The following is a 26,284-nucleotide window of genomic DNA, read 5'->3' as shown; positions in this document are numbered from 1 at the left end:
GGGGTTACACACAACACAACATGTTTGTCACGAACCTTTACATGTAAACAATTAAAAATCAATACAGTGGTTTTTGAGAATCGATACAGTATCACAAAAGATAATATCGCCGTACTCCAGTGCGTCGATATTTTCTTACACCCATTACATCCATTACATTGACTGTTGATAGGATCTGTTCTGATTTGTGTTCTTGACAACATACACAACTCAATTACATCCAGATGGCAGGTTTAAAGATCAAACCTGTTTCATATGTTTGTAGTGGCTCTGACTGGGTCTGGATCAGTAGACAACAGAGTTTCGGATCGGCCGTGGGTGCTCAGCAGGATCGGCGTCTACGGGAACAACAGCCTGACAAGCGCGTCGTCAGTTAAAGACCTACCTCTAAGCGGGTAGGCCTCTTGACATGGAAATGCAAATGCCAGCCGAGTCAGATCGAGTCAAGCCAAGCAAGCACGTGTATGGAGAAGCAGCTAAGGAATACTACCGAGTACTTTCCTTCTCATTTGAATGTTTAGTTGTTGACCAAGTTTTACATTTTCATCTGATCTCCAGTTTTTCCGTCGGCATAAATCAAATCTGCAGAAGTCAGTTGGTAGGCATCAGATGCCCTGGGTTTTCATAACTTGTCAGGGTTTTAGAAGTTGTGTATCTCTGGGCTTAATGGCAGAAATCTCCCTTCACATCCAAAGCGCCCTCCTCTTCCCCTCTGCCCGCCTCTCCTCGTAAACAGATGACAGAAAAAGGAGTGCGTCTGAAAGCCTTTGGAGTTTTGACTTCCTCAGAGCTCCTTTTAAGGTCTTTAACAAGCCAGGTCTGCTTCTGTCAAAGACATTTAACTGCTTCCTCCTAGTAAATGCTTACACCCCCCCCCAGCCTAATGGCCCTAGATATACCCCAGGGGGTAGGTTAGGGTTCGGGGGGTGGGGGGTAATGAATTTCACTACAGAGTGGTCAGGCCTCATTAACAAACATTGTGACTTTGCCTCCATGACAATTAACCAGTGCAAGGTTCACAAGTTGTGTTGAGTAATAGTTTATATGCATCTAAATAGTTTGCCGAGATTGAATCAAAGATGTGCAAATTTGCTAACAATTGCAGTTCATGGGGGTTACCAGTTTAGTAGGGCATCTACTAAAGACAAGCAGGGTGATTAAGACAAGTGCAGTCTTGTTAATATAAATGTGACGGGCACCATGTAAACAGCCCTGTGATGGCCTGGCAGCCTGCCCAGGGTGTCTCCCCGCCTGCTGCCCAGTGACTGCCGGGATAGGCTCCAGCATCGCCGCCACCCTGAGAGCAGGGGATAAGCGCTTGGGATAATGGAGGGATGGATGGACAGTGGGCGGTAATGATAGTATCTATAGGTAATATAATGCTGACTGTAGCAGCTCGGCAGATAAATGAAATATGCTCAGGAGTTTTGTTGCTGCTGGAACTGTATGACTCCTTCTGGTCTGTGGTTCCACATCTTTTTGATTTCCTGCAGAAAGTCGAGTATAATGTGATTTGACATGTAAATAAATGTAAAAGTGTTGGAAAAAAAACCTCCTTCCTCTCTCAGGCCTACAGTACTGGCAGCCATGGCAGGAGTTCAATGAGTTCAAACGCACTTTTCACACATGCGCTGAATAACACGAACACTTACCACGATCTTATTTAGTACCAGCCTTGGTAAATCGCATCCAGTGTTTATTTACGTGGTCTCCTCCTGTTATGTTGCACATTAAATTGGTAATTCCTATAAATGTACTGAGGCTGATGCACGAAAAGGTTTGGCCCTCCCAGTCCCTCCTCTCATTTGCACTGAATGCCCTTTGAGTCCTTACCTCACCAGTACCATTGAGAAAGAGGGTTTGTTTAATTAGCATTAGACATGTGAAAAAGCAACTCCGCACAAAGCCCGGATCTGATTCTGCGGACATCGTCCGGAGTTCATATGTGACAACTCTTGAGAGTTTTTCCGTGAAGCTGTTGATGGTGAGCAGAAAGTGGTCAGCACGGTGGGGGAGGTCGCCTAGTTTCAGGGAATAATTTCTCAGACCACTTGAAGCCCAATCCATTTTGACACCTACATGCAGTCATTGGCCATGTGTGGCCCATCACTGTGGAAAGTGGCCATGGGTGTCGTCTATTGCTGAACGTTACAGAAAATTTCGGTTGCAGAAATCCCTGAATCCGAAAGTCTGGCAGGAACTTTCCAATGCATGTGTGGTGATGTCAGAGGTGTGGGGTGATGTCACGTGTGTGGTGATGTCAGAGGTGTGTGGTGATGTCAGAGGTGTGTGGTGATGTCAGAGGTGTGTGGTGATGCCAGAGGTGTGTGGTGATGCCAGAGGTGTGTGGTGATGCCACAGTTGTGGGGTGATGTCACATGTGTGGTTATATCACAGATGTGTGGGGATGTCAGAACAGTCTTAAAAAGGGTGTCATGGTAACCTGTTCATGCTTTGCTTGTAATATTATTAAACTGTCCGTTTAAAAGCTGTGTTTTGTGTGTATGTGTGTGTCTGCATGCGTGTGTCTGTGTTCATTTTGTGTAGTTTTGCTGTAGCGTTGGGTGCCCTACAGTAAAGTGGACCAGTAGATGCTTCCTGTCCGTGCTCAGATAGACATAAACCCACTGATGCAGTCTAAACACAAGAGGGGGGATGCTAGCAATTTGCACAGTCGTTTTAATCTTGTGTTTGTGGCTTTAAATCAACATTGTGAGTTTACTGCATGGGTAATTGTTTGTTTGTGTGTGTGTGTGTGTGTGTGTTAGTTTTAATAATAATACATTTTATTTGTGGGTGTCTTTCAGAGCACTCAAGCACACCTTACAGAAGACAGTAAAAAACAGCAGCACTGTATCAGACAGCATAAAGTCAAAATAAAGCAGGGTAGACAATAAAAAGTTAACACAACAGATGAGTATAAAATCATCATCTGCACAAAACTCAGTGAAGTGTGGATCAGACTGAATATGCCAGTGTGAAAAGGTGCATTTTGAGATGGGATGTGAAGGTAGAAAGAGAGTCAGTGTTGTAAAGGTCTTGTGGGAGAGAGGTCCATAGGCGGGGGGCAGAACGACTGAAGGCTCTAGACCCCATGGTAGTCCAGCAGGGCCGATGGTGTAGTGAATTGGAGAGCAGAAGAGGATCTGAGAGTGCAGGGGGCGTGTGGATATGAAGGAGGCCAGAAAGATATGAAGGAGCTGGGTTATTAAGGGCCTTAAAGGTGAGGAGCAGGATCTTGGAGTCAGTACGGTATTTAACAGGGAGCCAGTGGAGCTGCTGAAGAACAGGAGTGATGTGATGTGTGGAAGGAGTTCTGGTACTGATACGGGCAGCTGAATTCTGGACCAACTGAAGTGTATGAAGATACTTGAGGGGAAGACCAAAGAGGACAGAGTTACAGTAGTCAATACGGGATGTAACCAGGATGTGAGTGAGTATGGCGGTGCTGTTAGGTGTAAGTTATGGGTGAAGATGATTAATATTGTGTAGGTGGAAGTATGCAGACCGAGTCACATTGTTGATGGGAGCTTCAAAAGATAATGTGCTGTCCAGGATGACACCCAGACTCTTAACCTGGGGTGATGGAGGAACTATAGAATTGTAAATAGTCAGAGAAAAACTATCAGGTTTAGCCAAAATAGATTTAGTGCCTACTAGGAGGACCTCGGTTTTATCACTATTAAGTTTGAGGAAGTGGTATGAAAACCAGGATTTAATTTCTTGTAAGCAGTCAGAAAGGGAAGTGGGTGGAAGAGTGGAGGTAGGCTTGGTGGATAGATAAAGCTGGGTGTCATCCGCATAGCAGTGAAATTGAATGCCAAACCACCTGGTTTTGGGATTACGTACAGTATGTTACGGTGGCTCTGTCATAATGTTCACTGTGCATTCTTGTGGCATAGGTGGCAGCCCCCAGGTGTAACAAAAGCGCCTTTCTGCTCGCTACTACTACTGCTGGTTGATAGATGGAACTGCACTGCAAAACACAGAGGAGGAGGAGGAGAGGAAGAAAGAGAGGAAGTCGGTATGTGGCAAGGAGTTTGTGGGTAGAGGAGAAAGGGAGAGGGCCAGAGCAGAGAGGCCACAGAGGAATATGGTTAGAGGAATGGAGAGAATAGGAGATCAGCTTTCAGGAAGACAGTCCGGTTTATTTACTGTAAGACAAAAGAGGAGAGAAGGCGCAAGCATCTGTCTTTCAATCGCTTCTCCTCCTTCTGACATTTCCTTCCCCCCTGATGGAGAGAGATAAAGAGGAATGCCAGGCTCCCTTTATTAAATGAATTTCTCTGAATTCACCATGCAGACCCTGCTCTGATTCAACTTCCCCCCTCTTTCGCTCTCTCTGTCTTTCTCTCTCTCTGTCTTTCTGTCTGTCTGTCTGTCTGTCTGTCTCCCGTCAGACCCATAGTAAGACAATATCCATCCACAGGCGTACGGATCTTATGATAGTTCGTCAGATGTGCTGTAGTGGTGCTGTGGTGAGTTATGAAAGTGAAGTGACTCTTGGTTAAAAGCTGCCGTTATTTAATTTCTACTTGTGAACAATGTGAAATAGCAGTTTGGTTTGGAAGCCACCAAAGCAGCATGGCCGATAAAAGGGAGATTGGGTCTTGTAAATCTTACAGCTCTTTCAGACATGGGTGTGAGCTCAACTATGGAAGAGTTGGACCCAAATATGGAGATGTATTCTGAGTGTCTATGGGTTTAGTTACAAACCTCCTCAGCCAGAACTCATTCTGATCAGCAGTCTGTCAAGATGGACACAGACATTATCACACGTTTACTAGTCATGTGATCATATTTACTGTTTTTATAACGATGTGTAATGGTTACGGGTTATATGATGCTCTATGGAAGCTGAGATATTACCTGTTGCTACCGTTGTTACCCAGGGCTCTGTATTGGGACCCCTCATATTTATTGTTTACCTATTACCTCTTGGCCACATTTTCAGGAAATTTGGCATTCAATTTCACTGCTACGTGGATGACACCCAGCTTTATCTATCCATCAAGCCTACCTCCACTCTTCCACCAACTTCCCTTTCTGACTGCTTACTAGAAATTAAATCCTGGTTTTCATACCACTTCTTCAAACTTAATAGGGATAAAACCGAGGTCCTCCAAGTAGGTACTAAATCTACTTTGGCCAAACCTGATAGATTTTCTCTAACTAGTGACAGTTCTACAGTTCTTCCGTCACCTCAGGTTAAGAGTCTGGGTGTCATCCTGGACAGCACATCATCTTTTGAAGCTCCCATCAACAATGTTACTCGGTCTGCATACTTACACCTGAGCAATATTAATCATCTTCGCCCATCACTTATACGTAACAGCAATGCCATACTCATTTACACCCTAGTTACATCCCGTATTGACTACTGTAATTCTGTCCTCTTTGGTCTTCCCCTCAAGTATCTTCATAAACTTCAGTTGGTCCAGAATTCAGCTGCCCGTATCAGTACCAGAACTCCTTCCACACATCACATCACTCCTGTTCTTCAGCAGCTCCACTGGCTCCCTGTTAAATACCGTATTGACTTCAAGATCCTGCTCCTCACCTTCAAGGCCCTTAATAACCCAGCTCCTTCATATCTTTCTGACCTTCATATCCACACGCCCTCCCACACTGTCAGATCCTCTTCTGCTCTCCAACTCACTACACCATCGGCCTGCTGGACTACCATGGGGTCTAGACCCTTCAGTCATTCTGCCCCCTGCTTATGGACCTCTCTCCCACAAGACATTCACAACACTGACTCTCTTCAGCCTTCACATCCCATCTCAAAACGCACCTTTTCAAACTGGCATATTCAGCCTGAGCCATGCTTCATTGAGTTTTGTGTAGATGAGGATTTTATACTTACTTTATTTGTCATTTCATTTCATGCACTTGTGCATGAAATGAAATGACAAATAAAGTGTTTCTGATTCTGAAAAGCCTCCTCACCCTTTGTGACAAACTGAGACCTGGGATTAACCAGCAGGTTGATGATGTCAGTAATAAATTATGTAACAATTACATTAGAAACCAATAGTGTTTCAATTTCCGTCCAACTTTACACCCCTAACACACAATATGTGTCCTGCTGAAGTGCCAATCCGCAACCACTCGTTCATTCAAACAAATTCCAGGTTGGAGTTTCAGCTCCATGCTTTGTGTGTGGTGTGTGTGTGTCTGTGTGTGTGTTGGTAGAGTGTGTACCACATATCGAGGCTGAGTTCTTACTGCGGTGGTCTGGGTTGGATTGCAGCCCGGTCCTGTGCTGCACATCACTCTCTCTCTCTCTCTCTCTCTCTCTCTCTCGCTCTCTCTCTCTCTCTCTCTCTCTCTCGCTCTCTCTCTCTCTCTCTCTCTCTCTCTCGCCCCCCCCCCCCCGCCTTCCTGTCTGTCTCTACTCTCATCACTGTCACATAAAGTGGAAATGCCAAAAAAATAAAATTGTGTGTGTGTTACGTTGCTCACAGACGCCGTGTTCAGCCATTTTATTTCTGGATGGTTCTGAGCGTAAACAAAACAGTATCTTAGTGTTTAGAGTTCTGGCCCGCCCTGACATTGGCTTTGACCACGCTGAAACATTTGACAAGGCTGAAACATTTGACTAGGCTGAAACACTGACCAGGCAGAAACATTTGACCAGGCAGAAACATTTGACCAGGCAGAAACATTTGACTAGGCTGAAACATTTGACTAGGCTGAAACACTGACCAGGCAGAAACATTTGACCAGGCAGAAACATTTGACCAGGCAGAAACATTTGACCAGGCTGAAACATTTGACCAGGCAGAAACATTTGACCACACTGAAACATTTGACTAGGCTGAAACATTTGACCACGCTGAAACATTGACAAGGCTGAAACATTTGACCACGCTGAAACATTTGACAAGGCTGAAACTTTTGACCAGGCTGAAACATTTGATCAGGCTGAAACCTTTGACCACGCTGAAACATTTGACAAGGCTGAAACATTTGACTAGGCTGAAACACTGACCAGGCAGAAACATTTGACCAGGCAGAAACATTTGACCAGGCCGAAACATTTGACTAGGCTGAAACATTTGACCAGGCAGAAACATTTGACCAGGCAGAAACATTTGACCAGGCAGAAACATTTGACCAGGCAGAAACATTTGACCACACTGAAACATTTGACTAGGCTGAAACATTTGACCAGGCAGAAACATTTGACCAGGCAGAAACATTTGACTAGGCTGAAACATTTGACCAGGCAGAAACATTTGACCAGGCAGAAACATTTGACCAGGCAGAAACATTTGACTAGGCTGAAACATTTGACCAGGCAGAAACATTTGACCACGCTGAAACATTGACAAGGCTGAAACATTTGACCACACTGAAACATTTGACTAGGCTGAAACATTTGACCACGCTGAAACATTTGACTAGGCTGAAACATTTGACCACGCTGAAACATTGACAAGGCTGAAACATTTGACCACGCTGAAACATTTGACAAGGCTGAAACTTTTGACCAGGCTGAAACATTTGATCAGGCTGAAACCTTTGACCATGCTGAAACATTTGACTAGGCAGAAACATTTGACCATGCTGAAACATTTGACCAGGCTGGAACATTTGACCAGGCTGAAACATTTGACTAGGCTGAACATCTGAAATATTTGGCTTCGACTGCAGCCAGGCACTGTAATGAGGTGAGAAATTATTACTTTGAAATGCTAACAGCCATAAAGAAGACCTGCAGGCTATAGGTGCCCCTAATGGGATGTGTGTGTGTGTGTTATAGAAAAATAATTTCATATATACAAGACCCCGAGATACTTGAACTCCTTCACTTGAGGCAACAACTCATCCCCAACCCCGGAGGGAGCAACCCACCATTTTCCAGTAGAGAACCATGGCCTCAGACCAGGAGGTGCTGACTCTCATCACACTCAGCTGCAAACCGCCCCAGTGCGCGCTGAGTTTATGAAGACACATTCTGATGAACAAAACCACATCATCTGCAAAGAGCAGAGATGCAATTCTGAGGTTCCCAAAACAGACACACTCCTCACACTGGCTGCGGCTTGAGATCCTGTCCATGAATATCACAAACAGAATCGGAGACAAGGGACTACCTTGGAGGAGTCCAACACCCACCGAACACGTGTTTGACTTTGTGCCAAGAATGCAGACACAGCTCTCACTTTGGTTATACAAGGACCGGACGGCTTGTAGCAACTGCCCCGGTACCCCCAGAGAGTTCCCCGGGTATGCGGTCATAAGTCTTCTCCAAGTCCACAAAACACATGTAGACTGGCTGGTCAAACTCCCATGCCTCCCTCAACACTTCTGCAAGGGTAAAGAGTTGGTCTGTTGTTCCATGGCCAGGATGGAATCCGCATTGTTCCTCCTGGATCCGAGGTTCAACAATAAGAGGGAGCTGAGCCAGAAGACAAAGCTCTCAATTCACCAGCCAGTCTTGGTTCCAACCCTCACCTATGGTCATGAGCTTTGGGTAGTGACCGAAAGTGTGAGATCGTGGATACAAGCGGCTGAAATGAGTTTCCTCCGTAGGGTGTCTGGGCTCAGCCTTAGAGATAGGGTGAGGAGCTCGGACATCCGGAGGGAGCTCGGAGTAGAGCCGCTGCTCCTTCGTGTTGAAAGGAGCCAGCTGAGGTGGCTCGGGCATCTGATCAGGATGCCTCCTGGGCGCCTTCCTTTGGAGGTTTACCAGGCACGGCCAACTGGGAGGAGACCCCGGGGTAGACCCAGAACTCGCTGGAGGGACTACATGTCCAGTCTGGCCTGGGAACTCCTTGGGATCCCCCAGGAGGAGGTGGAGGGTGTTGCTGGGGAGAGGGACGTCTTGAGTGCCCTACTTAGCTTGCTGCCACCGTGACTCCACCCCGGAGAAGCGGCTGATGATGAATGAATGAATAGATTCATGTATACATTAATTTTCACATGACTCTGTTTAGATGCTGTGTTTTGCGTAAGTGCCACAGCCAAACTCCCAGTGTTAGGAAACTGACTTGGCAAATCAGACAGATTTTGACATTTTTCCCACAATTCATTTCAACATTCTTTGGTTTTTCTGGGGGGGGGGTCAGTTTTAGTAGAGTTATTATCAGAGGCTGTGAGCTTCACAGCTCCTCCAGTTCAGAGGCTTGTGTTGTAAAAAAAATAAATAGAACACAGACAGACACACACATATACACACACACACACACACACACCACACACACACCACACACACACACACACACACACACACACACACACACACACACACACACACACACACACACACACCGCCCCTTTAAAATACACAGCAGAATCTGAGCTGTCATGTGAAACACTGGTTTCCGACACACTATCACACATGCGCACAAACTCTGCACAGGTAAGCCGCCATGCATAAAACAGACACACACACAGACACACACACACACAGGTCTCCAGGGGTTTACACGTCAGTACACTCAGCTCTGGTATTTTTCCCACAGTGCTTTGCTCTCGGCGTTGCGTGCAGCCACACTCGCAGCAGCCCACCGCGTGCTGGCGAGCCGCGGCCAAACGCTGGCGGTTCAGGGTCAGTCAGACCTCTAAATGTTTGCTGAAAGGTGTGTATTTTTCTTCACAGGCCGCTTCATTGAAGGGCTTGTGACAAATGGACACACACACACACACACACACACACCACAAACCATTTGATTAATTGGAAGCAGATGTGTCTGTTAGCAGTTAGCCGAGCTAACTGCTAACAGACACAGAACAGAATGGCTGCTTTCTGTCCAGATTAGTGTGAGACAATCACACAACCAGTACACAATCACACAGCCAGCACAGATTAGTGTGAGACAATCACACAGCCAGCACAGATTAGTGTGAGACAATCACACAACCAGTACACAATCACACAGCCAGCACAGATTAGTGTGAGACAATCACACAACCAGCACAGATTAGTGTGAGACAATCACACAACCAGCACAGATTAGTGTGAGACAATCACACAACCAGTACACAATCACACAGCCAGCACAGATTAGTGTGAGACAATCACACAACCAGCACAGATTAGTGTGAGACAATCACACAACCAGTACACAATCACACAACCAGCACAGATTAGTGTGAGACAATCGCACAACCAGTACAGATTAGTGTGAGACAATGACACAGAACACTAAATGGGTCACAAGACAAACAGACAAAGGTAGGTAGTGAGGAGGAAGAGGAGAGGAAGTGAGGTCAGAGGAGGTGGGATTAAAGATTTACACACTCTTTAACGTTACCAGTTTTTCACACACACACACACAGAGTCTGTCTGTCTGTCTCTCTCGCTCTCTCTCTCTCTTCTCATGACACACTCTGACCCCCTGAACCCTAACAAGTGGCCTGTGGACCAGGTCAGACCCACACAGACCCATTGGCACTAGCACACCTGTGATAAGTCATGAGACATGTGAGATAAAGTACTGCTGCTCTACTTTATCTTGACCTCAGCCCCACCGTCCACCTGACCTGTGCCGTCCACCTGACCCGTACCGTCCACCTGACCCGTGCCGTCCACCTGACCCGTGCCGTCCACCTGACCCGTGCCGTCCACCTGACCTGTACCGTCCACCTGACCTGTGCCGTCCACCTGACCCGTACCGTCCACCTGAGCCGTACCGTCCACCTGAGCCGTGCCGTCCACCTGACCCGTACCGTCCACCTGACCCGTACCATCCACCTGACCTGTACCGTCCACCTGACCCGTACCATCCACCTGACCTGTACCGTCCACCTGACCCGTGCCGTCCACCTGACCCGTACCGTCCACCTGACCCGTGCCGTCCACCTGACCCGTACCGTCCACCTGACCCGTACCGTCCACCTGACCCGTACCGTCCACCTGACCCGTACCATCCACCTGACCTGTACCGTCCACCTGACCCGTGCCGTCCACCTGACCCGTACCGTCCACCTGACCCGTACCGTCCACCTGACCTGTACCGTCCACCTGACCTGTACCGTCCACCTGACCTGTACCGTCCACCTGACCTGTACCGTCCACCTGACCTGTACCTTACACCTGACCTGTACCTTACACCTGACCTGTACCGTCCACCTGACCCGTACCGTCCACCTGACCTGTACCTTACACCTGACCTGTACCGTCCACCTGACCCGTACCGTCCACCTGACCTGTACCTTACACCTGACCTGTACCGTCCACCTGACCTGTACCGTCCACCTGACCTGTGCCGTAGAGTGTGTAGACTCTCAGCACTCGCTACAGTCCTTGACTTGCCAGAGCCACTCACCAGCTAAGACCCAGATAATCAGTAACTGTCCTAAACCAGGAACATGGCCTGCACGAAAAAGCACAAAGTTGACCAGGAAAACCATCAGTTCAAATCTGTCTGGACTGATGAATTTTGTTTTATTTTACCGGAGCAGGCCAACGCCAAACCGACATGCTTGATGTGCACGCAGACCGTAGCAGATGGTGTCAAGCAGCACTTCGGCACTGCACTTCGGCACTGCACTTCAGCACTGCACTTCGGCACTGCACTTCGGCACTGCACTTCGGCACTGCGCTTCAGCACTGCACTTCAGCACTGCGCTTCAGCACCTCGCTTCAGCACCGCGCTTCGGCACCGCACTTCAGCACCGCGCTTCAGCACCTCGCTTCAGCACCGCACTTCGGCACTGCACTTCGGCACTGCACTTCGGCACTGCGCTTCGGCACTGCACTTCGGCACTGCACTTCGGCACTGCGCTTCGGCACTGCACTTCGGCACTGCACTTCGGCACTGCACTTCGGCACTGCACTTCGGCACCGCGCTTCAGCACCTCGCTTCAGCACTGCACTTCGGCACTGCACTTCGGCACCGCGCTTCGGCACTGCGCTTCGGCACTGCGCTTCGGCACTGCGCTTCGGCACTGCGCTTCGGCACTGCGCTTCGGCACTGCCCTTCGGCACTGCACTTCAGCACTGCACTTCAGCACTGCACTTCAGCACTGCGCTTCAGCACTGCGCATGCTGCCAGTTTTACTGCCACCTACCCTGCAAAACCACATCACCCCACTCCATTTCTGCTGTCTGTAAATCTGCATCAGCACAAGGGAGTGCATCACTGCATCACTGCATCACTGCATGTGTCATGGACCCTTGCTAAAGATAAGAAGCTGGCGTTCAGGTGGTGTGGCGGTCTATTCGTTGCCTACCAACACGGGGATCGCCGGTTCGAATCCCTGTGTTACCTCCGGCTTGGTCGGGCATCCCTACAGACACAATTGGCTGTGTCTGCGGGTGGGAAGCCGGATGTGGGTATGTGTCCTGGTTGCTGCACCAGCGCCTCCTCTGGTGGACTGAGTGAGGTCGCCGCACTAGCGCCTCCTCTGGCATGATCCTCCCACGTGCTACGTCCCCCTGGTGAAACTCCTCACTGTCAGGTGAAAAGAAGCAGCTGGTGACTCCACATGTATCAGCAGAGGGGGCGGAGCAGCGACCGGGACGGCTCGGAAGAGTGGGGTAATTGGCTGGATACAATTGGGGAGAAAAACCCCCCCCAAAAAAGGAGAGAGAAAGCTAAGAAGCCATGTGCTGATGCTGAGTTGATTAAAATGTGTGCAGTGGGTATGGTTTGCAAAGTCTTGATGAGAAAAACAAGAAAACGGTTGTGGAGCTGGTGGCACGGTGGCGCAGTGGTTAGGACGGTTGCCTCACAGCAAGAAGGTTCCGGGACGACCCCCAACCTTGGGGGTCGTCCCGGGTCGTCCTCCGTGTGGAGTTTGCATGTTCTCCCCGTGTCTGTGTGGGTTTCCTCCGGGGGTTCCGGTTTCCTCCCACAGTCCAAAGACATGTAGGTCAGGTGACTCACCATACTGAATTGTCCCTAGGTGTGTGTGTGTGTGTGTGTGTGTGTGTGTGTGTGTGTGTGTGTGTGTGTGTGTGTCCTGTGATGGCCTGGCGGCCTGTCCAGGGTGTCTCCCTGCCTGCTGCCCAATAACTGCTGGGATAGGCTCCAGCATCCCTGCAGCCCTGAGAGCAGTATAAACGGTTCAGATGATGGATGGATGGATGGATGGATGGATGATGGATGGATGGATGATGGATGGATGGATGATGGATGGATGGATGATGGATGGGTGGAAATCTAATTGGAGAAGCTGAGCTGACCCTGTCTCTAACAGCGTCTCTCCTTCCTTGGAGTAAGTCTAACATGCATAACAGGAACTATATTGCAAAATATGACCCTTTTTATCGTAAATCCCCTTGTGTTTGTGTGTTTGTGTGTGTGTGTGTGTGTGTGTGTGTGTTTGTGTTTGTGTTGCACTGTGCATATGTGCATGCATATGTTTGGCTCACAGACAGTGACACTGAATAAATGGCTGTTGGACTGTGTGCCTGACAAACTCAACACAGAGATGAGATGAACTCTGTCTCATACACACACACACACACACACACACACACACACACACACACACACACACACACAAACACACTAAGGCCATTTAAGGCCAAACATGGTTTTATTGGTTAGCTCTAGCTAGCTTGGCTCCATGCTGCACAAGGAAAGAACGAGGGGGAGAGAGACAGAGCGAAAGAGAGCGTGAGACAGACGGAGAGAGAGAGAGCATGAGACAGACGGAGAGAGAGAGAGCATGAGACAGACGGAGAGAGAGAGAGCATGAGACAGACGGAGAGAGAGAGAGCATGAGACAGACGGAGAGAGAGAGAGAGAGCATGAGACAGGGAGAGAGAGCGAGACAGAGAGAGCATGCGACAGAGAGAGAGAGTGAGCATGAGACAGGGAGAGAGAGAGAGCATGAGACAGAGAGAGAGAGAGCATGAGACAGGGAGAGAGAGAGAGCATGAGACAGAGAGAGAGAGAGAGCATGAGACAGAGAGAGAGAGAGAGCATGAGAGAGAGAGAGAAAGAGAGAGCATGAGACAGAGAGAGAGAGAGAGAGAGAGAGAGAGAGAGAGAGAGAGAGAGCATGAGACAGAGAGAGAGAGAGAGAGAGAGAGAGAGAGAGAGAGAGAGAGAGAGAGAGAGCATGAGACAGGGAGAGAGCATGAGACAGGGAGAGAGAGCATGAGACAGAGAGAGAGAGAGAGAGAGCATGAGACAGGGAGAGAGCATGAGACAGGGAGAGAGAGCATGAGACAGAGAGAGAGAGAGAGAGAGCATGAGACAGGGAGAGAGAGCATGAGACAGAGAGAGAGAGAGCATGAGACAGAGAGAGAGAGAGCGTGAGACAGAGAGAGAGAGAGAGCATGAGACAGAGAGAGAGAGAGAGAGAGCATGAGACAGAGAGAGAGCATGAGACAGAGAGAGAGCATGAGACACAGAGAGAGAGAGAGCATGAGACAGGGAGAGAGAGAGAGCATGAGACAGAGAGAGAGAGAGAGAGAGCATGAGACAGAGAGAGAGCATGAGACACAGAGAGAGCATGAGACACAGAGAGAGAGAGAGCATGAGACAGGGAGAGAGAGAGAGCATGAGACACAGAGAGAGAGAGAGCATGAGACAGGGAGAGAGAGCGAGACAGAGAGAGAGCATGAGACAGGGAGAGAGAGCATGAGACAGAGAGAGAGAGAGCATGAGACAGAGAGAGAGAGAGCGTGAGACAGAGAGAGAGAGAGAGCATGAGACAGAGAGAGAGCATGAGACAGAGAGAGAGAGAGAGAGAGCATGAGACAGAGAGAGAGCATGAGACAGAGAGAGAGCATGAGACACAGAGAGAGAGAGAGCATGAGACAGGGAGAGAGAGAGAGCATGAGACACAGAGAGAGAGAGAGCATGAGACAGGGAGAGAGAGCGAGACAGAGAGAGAGCATGAGACAGGGAGAGAGAGCGAGACAGAGAGAGAGCATGAGACAGAGAGAAAGAGAGAGAGCTCCACTAGTCATGGTGTTAGCTTAGGCTAGTAGCTATTACTCAACCAATCAGCTCTTAATAAATATAAGTGATATATGATTGGCTGGGTACATATAAGTGGTGTTATATGATTGGCTGGGTACATATAAGTGGTGTTATATGATTGGCTGGGTAAATATAAGTGGTATTATATGATTGGCTGGGTAAATATAAGTGGTGTTATATGATTGGCTGGGTAAATATAAGTGGTATTATATGATTGGCTGGGTAAATATAAGTGGTGTTATATGATTGGCTGGGTAAATATAAGTGGTGTTATATGATTGGCTGGGTAAGTATAAGTGGTGTTATATGATTGGCTGGGTAAATATAAGTGGTATTATATGAGTGGCTGGGCAAATATAAGTGGTATTATATGATTGGCTGGGTAAATATAAGTGGTGTTATATGATTGGCTGGGTAGATATCAGCAGGTCTACTGACTGCAGCACAGGAGGTCCTTGAGGAATGGACTGGAGAACAGTGTAGGTGATGGTGGCTAGTGTGATGGATTGAAGAACAGATCTACTCAACATGAGAGAACAGACCAGTATGTCTGTCGCTTTGCTGTGAAGTTTGTTCGATTCCCGTGTGGTTTTTGTTTTCACTTGTCCTCATATGTTAACTTTTTACTGTGTGTATAAGTACTTTATCATTCCAATGCTGAATACTTCATTATTCCTGCTTGCTCTTGGGGACACCCCGAGGTGATGCGACCCAGTAAGAACCAGTAAGAACCAGTAAGGCGTACAGACAGACCATTCCTCTAACACCCCGACCCCCTGAGGGCCCCGCCGTCCCCGGCCGTCCCCCGCCGCAGCACACACTACACAGTGGGTGGGGCTTGTTTCAGGGTCGATTGACAGCAGGGGGTTGAGCAGCCCTGCCCCTCTGCTGGTCTGAGCTTAGTCTACGGGTGGGCTACACACACACGCACACACACACACACACACACACTGACCTGGATCTGCACATGCAAAACGCTGATCCTGCAGAAAGCGCTGCAGGATCCTGCAGAAAGCGCTGCAGCATCCTCACCTGCCTTCAGCTGGTTTCACCGAGCTTCCCGTCATGTTTCACAATCTGGGTCACCACTTTGGGTTCAGTGAAGGAAGAGCGAGAAAAGAAGTCACATGACCACACACACGGAAATGAAGTGTAAAAAGGGGTCCGAGCACCGGGTTGTTAGCGTTAGCATGTGACTCCATTTTAACCGTATCGCCCAAGAAGGCCTTGACATGTTAATTGGCGGGCAGGCTCCCGCGACGGCCCTCTCCTGTCAACGCGTAACTCGCTAAATCCTCTTTGTAGAGCGGCGGTGGAGCCGCGTGCCGTCTCCCGGGCTGTGAGATTAGGCTCGCCATCCGCAAATGGACAAGTCCACTGACTTAACACGATGCGGCGGCGTGGAAGACCCCCGGGGGCCAGCACAGCCGCCAAGCAGACATTAGTGAACAGCTAATATGAGAGCCAGTGTTACCACTTATGGTCCTACACACACACACACGCACACACACACAGACACACACACACACACACACACACAGACACACACACACACACACACACACACACACACACACACAGACACACACACAGACACACACACAAGAAGAAGGCCCGAAGGCCAGTTCATTAAAGTCGAGCATATGGCTGACTAATCCCCACATCTCTGATTCGTGCAAATGAAGGCTGATTTAATGTGTCTTCAGCACGATGAATTCGGCTCCTCCTGACCTCCGCAGGGCGCGGTGGGCTCCTCCGGTCGGGGCTGCAGCCAGTTCATCTCCAGTCCGGTGAAGTTCATAGTAAATTTAAACTGCAGGGCGGCACGGTGGTGCAGCGGTTAGCGCGGTCGCCTCACAGCTAGAAGGTCCTGGGTTCGAGCCCCGGGGTAGTCCAACCTTGGGGGTCGTCCCGGGTCGTCCTCTGTGTGGAGTTTGCATGTTCTCCCCATGTCTGTGTGGGTTTCCTCCCACAGTCCAAAGACATGTAGGTCAGGTGACTTGGCCTTACTTAATTGTCCCTAGGTGTGAATGTGTGTGTGTGTGTGTGTGTGTGTGTGTGTGTGTGTGACCTGGCGGTCTGTCCAGGGTGTCTCCCCGCCTGCTGCCCAATGGCTGCTGGGACAGGCTCCAGCATCCCCATGACCCTGAGAGCAGGATAAGCGCTTCGGATAATGGGTGGATTAAAACTGCAGCGTCCTCAATGATGGCACTCTTGTTGTAGACTTGCAGGGGACTTGTTGGGGACTTGCAGGGGACTTGCAGGGGACTTGTTGGGGACTTGTTGTAGACTTGCAGGGGACTTGTTGGGGACTTGCAGGGGACTTGTTGTAGACTTGCAGGGGACTTGTTGGGGACTTGCAGGGAACTTGCAGGGGACTTGTTGTAGACTTGCAGGGGACTTACAGGGGACTTGTTGGGGACTTGTTGTGGACTTGCAGGGGACTTGTTGTAGACTTGCAGGGGACTTGTTGGGGACTTGCAGGGGACTTGCAGGGGACTTGTTGGGGACTTGCAGGGGACTTGTTGGGGACTGGCTTTATTTACACCAAATCCCGCCCCTGCTTGTTGATGATAAATGGTCGGTCTTGGCGGGATCAGCTGTTTGGAGGATAAATATTTAGACTCGCCTGTTCTGGACGTCTTGTTACAGCAGGTAGAAAACCAGCGGCCTGTCGTTTCCGGTACTCACGTGGACGTGTTGCACCACGTGTTGCACCACGTGGTGCAACACGTGGTGCAACACGTGGTGCACCGCGTTTGGTGAAAGTGGATCAGGAAATCTTTTAGGACAGGGTTTTGCAGATGCTGCAGCAACAGCGTGAGACTGATGAGCGGAAGTGAGGAGACTGGTCTGAACCAAACTAGAGGTTTTTATGGTTTTGCCGTGTCTCCCTGAACATGTGCTCAGCAGTCAGCTTTAAGATGAAGAGCCACATGTTTCATCACCACAGGAGGCGCTGTTACCTCACTTGTATTTCACTTTCACGTTTGGATTTCAGTCTAACGAAATAAAGTCGGAAACACTTTGTTTGTCGTGTCATTTCATGCACTTGCACACATGGAATGACACGACACAGTGCAACACAAAGACAACAACACACATCCGAAACCCACAAGCACACATGCGGCCGAACTAAATAAACAAATAGAAACCATAGTCCAGGAGGACCGGCGCCAGCCAGGAGGACAGCCGGACCTGCCGGTCTGCATGGGCTAGCAGTTAGCTTAGCCTGCCCCGCTTCCACATCCTGTCAGACCACCCTCGGTGTTTCCTCATCAGGTCCGGTCAGGGCCATCAGGCAGGGTACCAATTAGGGTACCGTGGTACCAGGCAGTGTACCAGTTAAGGTACCGTGGTACCAGGCAGGGTAATGCAGGGATTCAGCCTTACACTAGGTTCTGACCTGGTCTGGTTTTCACTAGGTTCTGACCTGGCCGGGTTTTCACTAGGTTCTGACCTGGTCTGGTTTTCCCTAGGTTCTGACCTGGTCTTGTTTTCTCTCCTCAGGCATTCGGGAACGCCAAGACAGCACACAACAACAACTCCAGCCGCTTTGGAAAGTTTATCCAAGTCAACTACCAGGAGAGTGGCACTGTCAGGGGGTGAGACAGACACACACACACACACACACACACACATAGACACACATGCACACACAGACAAACACACACACACACATAGACACACACACATAGACACACACACACACACACATAGACACACACACATAGACACACACACACACACACATAGACACACACACATAGACACACACACACACACACACACACGCACACACACAGACACACACATGCACACATACACACGCACACGCACACGCACACACATAGACATACACACACGCACACACACACACACACACACAAACACACACACACACGCTCTCTCCTGTCAGCTGTTGTCTGCCATGTTTTATCATTTCTCTTCTCGCTTTATCATTTGCTTCTCTGTTTGGATCATCATCTGTCTTTACCCTCTCACCTCCTCCCTCCATCTACCTCCTTCTCACCTCCTCCCTCCATCTACCTCCTTCTCACCTCATTCCCTCCATCTACCTCCCTCTCACCTCCCTCCCTCCATCTACCTCCCTCTCACCTCCCTCCCTCCATCTACCTCCTTCTCACCTCCCTCCCTCCATCTACCTCCCTCTCACCTCCCTCCCTCCATCTACCTCCTTCTCACCTCCCTCCCTCCATCTACCTCCCTCTCACCTCCCTCCCTCCATCTACCTCCCTCTCACCTCCCTCGCTCCATCTACCTCCCTCTCACCTCCCTCGCTCCATCTACCTCCTTCTCACCTCCCTCCCTCCATCTACCTCCTTCTCACCTCCCTCCCTCCGTCTACCTCCCTCTCACCTCCCTCCCTCCGTCTACCTCCTTCTCACCTCCCTCCCTCCGTCTACCTCCCTCTCACCTCCCTCCCTCCACCTACCTCCTTCTCACCTCCCTCCCTCCATCTACCTCCTTCTCACCGCCCTCCCTCCGTCTACCTCCTTCTCACCTCCATTCCTATGTCTACCTCACCTCGCTTCGTCTACCTCCCCCTCACCTCGCTTCGTCTACCTCCCCCTCACCTCGCTCCGTCTACCTCGCTCCCTCCATCTACCTCCCCCTCACCTCCCTCCATCTACCTCCCCCTCACCTCGCTCCGTCTACCTCCCCCTAACCTTGCTACGTCTACCTCCCCCTCACCTTGCTTCGTCTACCTCCCCCTCACCTCGCTCCGTCTACCTCGCTCCCTCCATCTACCTCCCCCTCACCTCCCTCCATCTACCTCCCCCTCACCTCGCTCCATCTACCTCCCCCTCACCTCGCTCCGTCTACCTCCCCCTAACCTCGCTACGTCTACCTCCCCCTCACCTTGCTTCGTCTACCTCCCCCTCACCTCGCTCCGTCTACCTCGCTCCCTCCATCTACCTCCCCCTCACCTCGCTCCGTCTACCTCGCTCCCTCCATCTACCTCCCCCTCACCTTGCTCCGTCATTCCCTAAAACACCTCTGTAGGGATTATTGTACCTTTTTTTATCTTGTGTGTATGTGTGTGTGTGTGTGTGTGTGTGTGTGTGTGTGTGTGTGTGTGTGTGTGTGTGTGTGTTTTCAGTGCCTACGTGGAGAAGTATCTGTTGGAGAAGTCACGTCTGGTGTATCAGGAACACAATGAGAGGTGAGGCAGGACACCACAGACACCACAGACACCACAGACACCACTGACACCACTGACACCACAGACACCACTGACACCACTGACACCACAGACACCACTGACACCACTGACACCACAGACACCACAGACACCACTGACACCACAGACACCACAGACACCACTGACACCACAGACACCACAGACACCACAGACACCACAGACACCACAGACACCACTGACACCACTGACACCACAGACACCACTGACACCACAGACACCACTGACACCACAGACACCACAGACACCACTGACACCACTGACACCACAGACACCACAGACACCACAGACACCACAGACACCACTGACACCACAGACACCACTGACACCACAGACACCACTGACACCACTGACACCACAGACACCACAGACACCACAGACACCACAGACACCACTGACACCACTGACACCACAGACACCACAGACACCACAGACACCACAGACACCACTGACACCACAGACACCACTGACACCACAGACACCACTGACACCACTGACACCACAGACACCACAGACACCACAGACACCACTGACACCACAGACACCACAGACACCACTGACACCACTGACACCACAGCCACCACTGACACCACAGACACCACAGACACCACTGACACCACAGACACCACTGACACCACAGCCACCACAGACACCACAGACACCACAGACACCACTGACACCACTGACACCACAGACACCACAGACACCACTGACACCACAGACACCACAGACACCACTGACACCACAGACACCACAGACACCACTGACACCACTGACACCACTGACACCACTGACACCACAGACACCACAGACACCACTGACACCACAGACACCACAGACACCACTGACACCACAGACACCACTGACACCACTGACACCACAGACACCACAGACACCACAGACACCACTGACACCACAGACACCACAGACACCACTGACACCACTGACACCACAGACACCACAGCCACCACAGACACCACAGACACCACTGACACCACAGACACCACAGACACCACAGACACCACAGCCACCACAGACACCACAGACACCACTGACACCACAGACACCACAGACACCACAGACACCACTGACACCACAGACACCACAGACACCACAGACACCACAGACACCACAGCCACCACAGACACCACTGACACCACTGACACCACAGACACCACAGACACCACTGACACCACAGACACCACAGACACCACAGACACCACAGACACCACTGACACCACTGACACCACTGACACCACAGACACCACTGACACCACAGACACCACAGACACCACAGCCACCACAGCCACCACAGACACCACTGACACCACAGACACCACAGCCACCACAGACACCACAGACACCACAGACACCACTGACACCACTGACACCACAGACACCACTGACACCACAGACACCACAGACACCACTGACACCACAGACACCACAGACACCACTGACACCACAGACACCACAGACACCACAGACACCACTGACACCACAGACACCACTGACACCACTGACACCACAGACACCACAGACACCACAGACACCACTGACACCACAGACACCACTGACACCACTGACACCACTGACACCACAGACACCACAGACACCACAGACACCACTGACACCACAGACACCACTGACACCACAGCCACCACAGACACCACAGACACCACAGACACCACAGACACCACTGACACCACTGACACCACAGACACCACTGACACCACTGACACCACAGACACCACAGACACCACTGACACCACAGACACCACTGACACCACAGACACCACAGACACCACAGACACCACTGACACCACTGACACCACTGACACCACAGACACCACAGACACCACTGACACCACAGACACCACTGACACCACAGACACCACAGACACCACAGACACCACAGACACCACTGACACCACTGACACCACAGACACCACAGACACCACAGCCACCACAGACACCACAGACACCACTGACACCACAGACACCACAGACACCACTGACACCACAGACACCACAGCCACCACAGACACCACAGACACCACAGCCACCACAGACACCACTGACACCACAGACACCACTGACACCACAGACACCACAGACACCACTGACACCACAGACACCACAGACACCACAGACACCACAGCCACCACTGACACCACAGACACCACTGACACCACTGACACCACAGACACCACTGACACCACAGACACCACAGACACCACTGACACCACAGACACCACTGACACCACAGACACCACAGACACCACAGACACCACTGACACCACAGACACCACAGACACCACTGACACCACAGACACCACAGACACCACAGACACCACTGACACCACTGACACCACAGACACCACAGCCACCACAGACACCACAGACACCACTGACACCACTGACACCACAGACACCACAGACACCACTGACACCACAGACACCACAGACACCACTGACACCACAGACACCACTGACACCACTGACACCACAGACACCACAGACACCACTGACACCACAGACACCACTGACACCACTGACACCACAGACACCACAGACACCACAGACACCACAGACACCACTGACACCACAGACACCACTGACACCACTGACACCACAGACACCACAGACACCACTGACACCACAGACACCACAGACACCACTGACACCACAGACACCACAGACACCACTGACACCACTGACACCACAGACACCACAGACACCACAGCCACCACAGACACCACAGCCACCACAGACACCACAGACACCACAGCCACCACAGACACCACTGACACCACAGACACCACAGACACCACAGACACCACAGCCACCACAGACACCACAGACACCACTGACACCACAGACACCACTGACACCACTGACACCACAGACACCACTGACACCACAGACACCACAGACACCACTGACACCACAGACACCACAGACACCACAGACACCACAGACACCACTGACACCACAGACACCACAGACACCACTGACACCACAGACACCACAGACACCACTGACACCACAGACACCACAGACACCACAGACACCACAGCCACCACAGACACCACTGACACCACAGACACCACAGACACCACAGCCACCACAGCCACCACAGACACCACAGACACCACTGACACCACAGCCACCACAGACACCACAGACACCACAGACACCACTGACACCACAGACACCACAGACACCACAGCCACCACAGACACCACTGACACCACAGACATATCTGTAGACGTTCTTGGACACCACAGGAAGGTACAGACATCCAGAGACGCCACAGACGGTGGCGGTGTCAGGGGTGGTGTCACTATTGGATGTAAACGGGGCTTCTGGTTAGGCAGGTCTACGTTTCCTTAAGGTGATGCTGAGCTGGTGACCTGCCGCCTCCATTCACTCTGGATGAAAGGCGCCCGGCTGCTGCACAGAGCATGATGGGATACCCGCCTGCTGCACAGAGCATGATGGGATACCCAGCTGCTGTGCAGAGCATGATGGGATACCCGCCTGCTGTGCAGAGCATGATGGGATACCCGGCTGCTGCACAGAGCATGATGGGATACCCGCCTGCTGCACAGAGCATGATGGGATACCCGCCTGCTGCACAGAGCATGATGGGATACCCGGCTGCTGCACAGAGCATGATGGGATACCCGCCTGCTGCACAGAGCATGATGGGATACCCGCCTGCTGCACAGAGCATGATGGGATACCCAGCTGCTGTGCAGAGCATGATGGGATACCCGCCTGCTGTGCAGAGCATGATGGGATACCCGCCTGCTGTGCAGAGCATGATGGGATACCCGGCTGCTGCACAGAGCATGATGGGATACCCGCCTGCTGCACAGAGCATGATGGGATACCCGCCTGCTGCACAGAGCATGATGGGATACCCGGCTGCTGCACAGAGCATGATGGGATACCCAGCTGCTGTGCAGAGCATGATGGGATACCCGCCTGCTGTGCAGAGCATGATGGGATACCCGCCTGCTGTGCAGAGCATGATGGGATACCCGGCTGCTGCACAGAGCATGATGGGATACCCGCCTGCTGCACAGAGCATGATGGGATACCCGCCTGCTGCACAGAGCATGATGGGATACCCGGCTGCTGCACAGAGCATGATGGGATACCCGCCTGCTGCACAGAGCATGATGGGATACCCGCCTGCTGCGCAGAGCATGATGGGATACCCGGCTGCTGCGCAGAGCATGATGGGATACCCGGCTGCTGCGCAGAGCATGATGGGATACCCGCCTGCTGCACAGAGCATGATGGGATACCCGGGTGCACGTTGAGAAAAAGGTTTCATCCAGTGAACTTTGACCCTGCCACACGAGAAATTCACGTAGCGGCAACCAATCAGATTTCAGAGGAAGGTACGCTGTGAAAGTTCTTCCCCGGTGACTAAGTTCACCGTTTTCCAGCAGCACGAAGAAGAAGCTGGTTAACCGTGTCGGGTCTTCTGAGCTTTACTGTCCACATTTTAAGTCAACTGAGCAGAAGAATTATACAGCAGATCTGTGTGTGAGTGAGACAGCAGGCCTGCAGCAGGCGGCTGGCAGCAGGTGGAGGCGGCGCCCAGCGGTTTTGCTGTTTATAGTGTGACGTCACTACGATGGTACCTACCCTCGCTGGTACCTACATGGTACCTACATCAGTACCTTCTGCATACAGAAGGTACTGAGGGTGTTCAGTCATTGTTGTGTATTGTCCCCCCCCCCCTTTTCCCCAATTGTATCTGTCCAATCACCCCACTCTTCCGAGCCGTCCCGGTCTCTGCTCCACCCCCTCTGCTGATCCGGGGAGGGCTGCAGACTACCACATGCCTCCTCCCATACACGTGGAGTCGCCAGCCGCTTCTTATCACCTGACCGTGAGGAGTTTCACCAGGGGGACGTAGCGCGTGGGAGGATCACGCTATTCTCCCAACTGAACAGGCGCCCCGACTGACCAGAGGAGGCGCTAGTGCAGTGACCAGGACACATACCCACATCCGGTTTCCCACCTGCAGACACGGCCAACTGTGTCTGTAGAGACGCCCGACCGAGCCGGAGGTAACACGGGGATTCGAGCCGGGCATCCACATGTTGGTAGGCCGTGGAATAGACCGCCACGCCACCTGGACGCCCTACTTTTTGTCTGACAGTTTGGTCGGTAGTAATGGTGCAGAAAGGGTGTGGCGCCGCGTCTGTCAGGACCTGAGTGATGCGGAACCAGCAAAAGTATGGTCTTCTTTTTCACAACGCAAAACACAACCGCTCGACACGACGTGACAAAATGAGTTAGTGAATGGTGGGCATCGTCTGCATCCCCACCCCTCACCACCCCCTCCAACCGAACAACAGCAGCACCAAATAAATAAGTATGTAAACCAACAGCAAGGCTACAGGGAGACCGGTACAGGGACGGGCTGGGCCGCTTAGGAAAGCCTGGTAATATGGAAGATGACAGCGTTGGCCCAACATGTCCCCAGTAAGGGTCCCACCCTTTATGGAAGGTGTCCAGTGAGGAGCGGGGCACACATGAGGTGGAGCCATCGGGAACACTCTCATGATAAGGTTGTGCACCACTTGTTTGTTGGAGCGACGTCCGTGACCCCAACGGGCAAAATATTCTTCCCCGAGGCAAAACTCAGCAGCCTGAGCAGCCTGTTGTGTCTGGTAGTTATGATGCAACCATCTGGGAGACCGGGAGGGAGGCACGTAGGAGCTAATGCCCCTCTCCCGCTGCATGGGACCGGCTCGACTCAACTCTATTATTCATTATTTACATTTGTTTCAATATAAATAAAATATTAAAAAAAAGCTAGTCAACACGCCCACAAATGACCAGCGGCGCTGGGCCGTGAGGGGATAGTACCTGCAGTGGAAAACAACATGCCAGGAAGTAAAGCGAGTAGAGTCCAATAGAGTAGAGTCCAATAGAGTAGAGTCCAATAGAGTAGAGTCGAGCTGGGTTGAGCCAGTAGCACGCAGTGGAAAAGGGGCATCACTCTGTTGGAAGACCACCGAGGTTCGACCCTGTGTGCCTCCCTCTTGGTCTTCCAGATGGTCATATTAGCTTCCTTTTAATGGAGATTGGTTATGTCACCAGTATGATCTCAACCACACACACACACACACACACT

At 51.1% G+C, this 26,284-nt stretch overlaps 1 protein-coding gene across 1 annotated transcript in view; it reads left to right on the top strand.

Moving 5' to 3' along the window:
• The window catches only part of myo9ab (myosin IXAb), a 196,621-nt gene that overhangs the window by 64,074 nt on the left and 106,263 nt on the right, over positions 1 to 26,284 (top strand). The window contains exons 3-4 of the mRNA XM_056281150.1: positions 18,405 to 18,499; positions 20,020 to 20,082. Of these exons, the coding sequence (XP_056137125.1) occupies positions 18,405 to 18,499; positions 20,020 to 20,082 (158 nt within the window). The remainder of the gene's footprint in view (positions 1 to 18,404; positions 18,500 to 20,019; positions 20,083 to 26,284) is intronic.

The sequence above is a fragment of the Lampris incognitus genome, chromosome 6 (genome assembly GCF_029633865.1).
Source record: "Lampris incognitus isolate fLamInc1 chromosome 6, fLamInc1.hap2, whole genome shotgun sequence".
NCBI lineage: Eukaryota > Metazoa > Chordata > Actinopteri > Lampriformes > Lampridae > Lampris > Lampris incognitus.
The sequence above is the reverse complement of the archived record's forward strand: the minus strand, read 5'-3'. Positions and strand labels throughout refer to the sequence as shown.